This window comes from Oryzias melastigma, linkage group LG14 (genome assembly GCF_002922805.2).
Source record: "Oryzias melastigma strain HK-1 linkage group LG14, ASM292280v2, whole genome shotgun sequence".
Lineage (NCBI taxonomy): Eukaryota > Metazoa > Chordata > Actinopteri > Beloniformes > Adrianichthyidae > Oryzias > Oryzias melastigma.
The window spans coordinates 22,434,208-22,440,225 of record NC_050525.1 but is presented as its reverse complement, the minus strand read 5'-3'; the positions used below and the strand labels follow the sequence as shown (position 1 = coordinate 22,440,225).

The 6,018-nt window shown below is 35.9% G+C and overlaps 1 protein-coding gene across 1 annotated transcript in view; it reads right to left on the bottom strand.

Annotated features, from left to right (window-relative positions):
- acsl6 (acyl-CoA synthetase long chain family member 6) overlaps nt 1-5,725 on the bottom strand; it is a 44,856-nt gene extending 39,131 nt beyond the window's left edge. Inside the window, exons 1-2 of the mRNA XM_024265743.2 lie at nt 5,606-5,725; nt 2,303-2,560 (exon numbers count right to left, since the gene is read on the bottom strand). Coding sequence (XP_024121511.1) covers nt 2,303-2,348 — 46 coding nt within the window. The 5' untranslated portion in view covers nt 2,349-2,560; nt 5,606-5,725. The remainder of the gene's footprint in view (nt 1-2,302; nt 2,561-5,605) is intronic.
- Between the last annotated feature and the right edge of the window lie 293 nt (nt 5,726-6,018).

Here is a 6,018-nt window from a genome sequence, read left to right as displayed (position 1 = left end):
TTTTTTTTTTAGATTAATGTATTTGCATATAAAATCTTGATAATGTAGTATTTTGAGAGCAACTTTCATTGTTAGCAATAGCAAATATGATTAATTATTTAACAAGAATGCAACATTTTACCACCTGGACCGTTTGGGAAGATATATTTGTGCTCTTTTTGTTTTTTATATCAAACGAGACATGACAGAATGATGATTTTCATTTATACAAATGTGGCAAAACTAAATTAGGAGTAATTAAAAACAGCCAGACATACATTACAAGAGCCAGACAGGCTTCATTCAGCACTTTAGGCTGAGCCATTACCCTAAATCGCTGGGAAAAAAAGAGGAGTCGACACAGGCTGAAAGATCTACTCACCCATCAGTAGGAGAGAGTTGCCATAAGGCTATTAGATTGTGCTGACTGGCCAATGCTGCTGTTTATGATAGATGAAATGTTTTAGTTGGATCATATTTCAGTTGCATATTTGCCAACTTGTTATTTGATTGTAATCAAAGACTATATTTAAACCAAATTTTTTCAGTGGGTAGACATAAAGCTGATGCAGTTAAGTCTATATAAACTATAGAGTAAGTATGGAGTTAGAAGCATGAGTTATATATATATATATATATATATATATATATATATATATATATATGAAGAAAAATAAATACTCTTCAGACAGCCAAAAACAGAACTGTATTCTTGGTTAAAGTGGAGTTTTATGCTTGAATATTTGCTGATTGTTTCCAGCCAAGTGCTGTGGTAAATCCCCTTTCATCTTTATAATATATTTATTAAGGGAAGGAATTGGTTTTCATGCTGTGTAGGACTACACCAAAATTAATTATTTATACTGAGGAGCACAGGCATTGAAATGTGAAGACAGGTGAGGAATATCATGGATCCGATTGGGGACCCTCTTTGCATAGTTCCTTTTCTGTAAATGTGTGTGTGTGTTTTTTTTTCCTTCTAATACGTTTGCATTAACAAATCAAAGCCACCTGCAAAAACTTCTAACAGAAACTTTTTATGGTGAGCAATGGCCAAAATACAAGCTGTCCCTGCTTCTTAGTTACCTAGCAACAATGCCTTGCACTAGAAACTTTTAGGAAAAATTAGAACAAAAGTACGTATTATTTTTTTATATAATTTAATTTCAGTTTATTAACCTTTCATTGTGTAGAAATTGGTCATTAGCTATAACTATTAAAAAATCTATTTTTTTAAATAGTTATAGCTTATCATCAATTTCAAAAATCAAAAAAGAGTTTTTTTTCTATTAAAAAGTAAAATAAAGTGTGCTATAATATATGTTAACTTTAAATGTGTTAGATTTAAATCATAAAATAGATATATGCACCTTTTCTTTGTAGAAATTTAGAAAATCAGAATAAAATCTGCTTGTTCTTGAACTTTTAATCTTCTTTTTATCTATTTTTTTTTTTAAATAATAACATAAAAACGGTTAAAGTGGTCTTTAGAAACCGGGAGGTGCACACCCATGCTCTCCGTTTGCCGGTAGGACGCAGGATTTCAGCACCCCACGCTCCTGGACAGCTCCGGCCAATCAGCGGCGTGCTTTACACCCACGTCATCGCCCCTCATCCCTCTCATCCTCCCTCCCTTCGTCAAGAAGGCATGGCGGAGGACATCTCAGGCAGAATACTGACTTTCAAAACCGGCGTTTTGTTTCACCCACAAACAAATAAATCTTTTGAGAATATAGTGTCTGGAAACACGCGCGTGGATGAGCGGAAATGAAAAAGCTGAAGATGTGAGCTTGATGGAGGGTTTGAAATGACGTGTGTCCGGCGTCTACGCACAATGTCACACGACCTTAGCAGCTGGCAGGCCTTGAATGCACATGTTTATCCCATCTGACTCAAAATGAGAACAAAAAGATTCAAGAAAATCGTCGGTATTTCACGTTTTTAAAAGGATCTCTCTAAAATAACGGCTAGGGTCCAGCAGAGTCACATGATCGAGGAGGCTAGGCCTACCTGAGCACATCCCGGTTCATTGTACCGGTAATCTGGGTTTTTTTTTTTCTCTTTAAATTGACTAGTATTGATGATGTTTCAAAGACACGTGGAGGCTGAGACGAGCTCCAAACATCCCCGGAATCGTTTCGGTCCGAGATATAAAAGCATTTAGATTTTTTTGGAAGAATGCGGAACAGAAATGAGGCTTCCGTAGAAAAAAAAACCCTCAGTCGCATTGAGGCAGGTGCAGCGCCTTTAGCTTTTAGCCGCGCTAAAAAAAAATCCCCTTCCGAATGAATGAGAACAATGCGGATGTGTCCGTCACACTCACCTAAAATGATCCAGAGCGACCCAGACACCAGCACGAATGCGAGCATACTATCTGTCTCATGGGGTCGGGTGTTCCGGCGCACGAGCGGCTCAGGGCTGCAGCGTGGACTGCAGCAAGTCGCCGACAATCTGGGAGATTAAGGAGGAGCAGGAGAGGAGGAGGAGGGGGGAGGTGATGGGACTCCTCTGAGTCAGGCCACAGTGGGGTATCCAGGCAGGAGATGGAGATGTCAAGCGGTTCTGGTGGTGCAGATGTCGCCTTAAAGAAAATAATTATCATAAAAAACAGATTATTAACCTTTGATGGAAGGTATTTCCCTTCTACCAATGAGGAACACTTCCTATAATTTAGAATCATATAAAAATATTCAATTGAATAATATTTTATTTTATGATTTTCAAAATAAATCCCTCTTTATATTATTATTTTTCATTTTTATTAGTATTATTATTATTATTATTACATTAATATCAGATGGAGGAGGTGTTTGAAACATCACGCCATCTCTGCAGCTGAGCACACGGAGTAATTTTGCATCACAACCACGTGGTGCCTAAAGACACTCCCACTGAACTAAAGTAACCTTGACTATGGCTGACACACAAACACAGAGAGAGATAAGTGGCGTGATCAGGCAGAGGAGCTTTAACAATGCTGATGACTCCACCTTTACAAATATAGCCTCATACATATATGCATAAATACCAAATAAGGGGACATTTTAATATATAGATTTTAAATTAACATTTTTTACTATTTTAGATACAGATTTTTATTATCAATTATAATCTTAAAATACCTTCTCCAATAATAATAATGTTTTTGGAGTTTAAAACATGTTCTTGTGGCATTTTTCTCATAATGCGGAACATGCATAAAGACAATTAAGATTAAAATTCGGAGTAATTCTTTATTCAAACTGTTGTGAATCAGGAGCAGAAGAGGAAATGCCATTTGAATAAGAGAAAATAGGTGAGCCACAACCTCCTTTCTATAGTATTGTAGATCCATGTAGGTCTGAGCTGGCATCAGACCCAAATCTGTACCATTGGTCGTCATTTTGTTGCACCACTTAAGTTAGCTTGGAGATGTGAGGGGCAGGAGATAGTGTAAACCACGGGATGATGGGATATCAGTGGAGGCTTACTCCTTGCCAACAGCAAGCAAATATCTAATGAACTCCTGCACCTTTGGAGAAACTGTCCAAAAAAAGGACACAATTTTTAAAACTTTGGCTAAAAACTGAATATTTATAGTTAAAAGAGCACTGCATATGGTTGGATTCTTGAAAAAACCTTGATTTATAACTTTAAGATATTCTACCAGGTTTTAAGTTCTTTTCACTTTTGTTTGATCAAGACTTTTACAAGCTTTTCTAAAATTCAGAACAGTTGAGAAGTTGAGAAATTATACCAAAATGAGTCAAAATCCTCTGCTCTGTACACTTTACAATAAAAAAATGGATTTAAGACTCAAAAAGCTCAAATTCCTTCCTTTAATAAATGTTGGGTGTTATTTTAAAGCTCAATAAATGTTGACTGGCAGTCATTGGTTTGAAAACAAAAATGTAGATTTATGTTCTACGCATAAGAGCTAAATTCTGTAAAGATTTATTAGAGGGCCTATACCATGCAAAATTAACTTTTGAGCTTTTAAGTGTACTTTAATGTTCATTCCTCACTATAAACAACCCAAAAGCAGTACTTTGAACCAATTACATGAGCATTCCTCTAAAAACCTGCTCTCTGAGCACCAGCCCTTCTCACCCAAAAAAACAAGTGGGTTCTCACGAGCTGACATCACAAACTGAGAACAGCCCCTTTCAGGAAAAGCCCCACCCTTAGGTTAAAACAAATACATACTTTCTCCACGAAGCTAGTGGTGATCCACTAGTTTCATGAGGTCTCCTGGCTCATGGCCGTTGTGATCCAGTGTAGCAATGAAACATTCATTAGATTTAGCATTCAGACTATGTGTGGTGGCATACGCCAAAAAACATCCTGGTGAGGAATCTGCCAGACATGCTGGGGTGGATTCTGAACGTATCCGAGAGTGGGACGCAAGCAGATGGGTGATATAGAGAAGATGTTGCCGAAATCAGATTTTCTGGTAGAAAAAGCGAGCAACGAATTAAAAGAACTGGTTTGAACATAGATTATTGAACATAAACTGAAAGGTGCACGTGATGATTAACATGAAAATAAAGAGGATTTTTGCTATATAGATTTATGATTCTTCACAAACATTCACAGTCAGTGATTATTCAGAACAATGTTCTCATCATTTCAATAAATTCTGAAATTTTTATCTGGTTTAGTCTGCAAAATAAACTCATTATCATCATCCTTCTGGAATTGAGTCACATTTTTTTGGAATCGATGCCAGGGCTACTCAAGGCAGATACACAATATGCACATCCATCTTTGCAAAAGTTCAGATGTTTGTTTTAATAGTTAAACGCAGACATGCTGCCAAGACTGGCTGTAGCATGACATCATGAAATGGGCGTCACCCACAAGGAGCAAAAGGCAGAGCCTCAAAGATCGAGGCGTCTTACTTCCAGGTATGGAAATAATTCACAAAAATAACAAATATTTCATAAATAATGTGTTTTTTAGTTTGTAAAATGTAATATATGATCATACGTATGGATATAGTTACTCTGAAAGACTTAAGAAGAGCTTGATAAAGGCCCTTTTTTATTTTCATTTTGTTCACATTTCATTCTAAAATGAGTTATTTCCACTGATTACACTAGTTTTTTGTTGCTGTAATCAGAAGGAACTACAATTAAGTACATAAACTAAAAAAAAAAAAAAAAAAAAACAATTGTCTTGAAACGACCAAAAAGCACTTATTGTTGGATCGTGTCACCTTCAATTTGAAGTCATTCTGACCTTTTTTAGCTTATTTTTCCCTTTTTGAATTACGATGTGGGAACTCCTTGTTTCTAGACGTAAATATCTTACTATAGGATTTTTTCACAAGTAGAAATGACTTGTTGCATGGACAGATAATCTTAGGAATATGCGTTTAAAGATTGGTATATTCTTATTTTTAGGCTACCTCTTTAACCGCTTCTTAAAACGCTCCAAAGATGGTTGGAGTGGGACCTTAAAGTCTCACTGCAATGTTTTTTTGTTGTGTGATTGTTTTCACTAAATACATTCACTTTAATGTAGATGTTGTGAATAATCTGCAGCTTTATCCCTGTCTTTGAAAAGACGAAACAAACATCTTCAACACACAAAAGTCATTCATGTAATTTGATACAATGCTCAGTTGACTAAAACATTTACTTACCTGTAGCAGCTTTGTAAATTTGAGTTACCTGTAGACAGAAAACTTGATGTTTTAGCAGAACAAAGGCTGAACGAATGAGGCGTTTGAGTTTGATTACTCGGTTTATTTACTTAGCCACAGGATTAAAGTGCACACTAAGAAAAAAAAAAGTAGAATAAATAAAGATGCGTAGCAAGTAAGGATACAACCAAGGGACACAGTGACATGTCAAAGCTTACAGGGCAGCAGTTTTATTTTTGAAACTCTCCCTTTTTTTTAGGCAAAGAGGAGAATCAAAAAGAATAGAATATGTGAGCAGATCTTCTGTACTGACAAAGTAGCATTCTGGAACTGCAAAAATAACCACTTTTAAACAAGAAAACTGTTATAAACTTCATTTAATTTTTAGATTTATGTTTTAAACTTATGTTAGA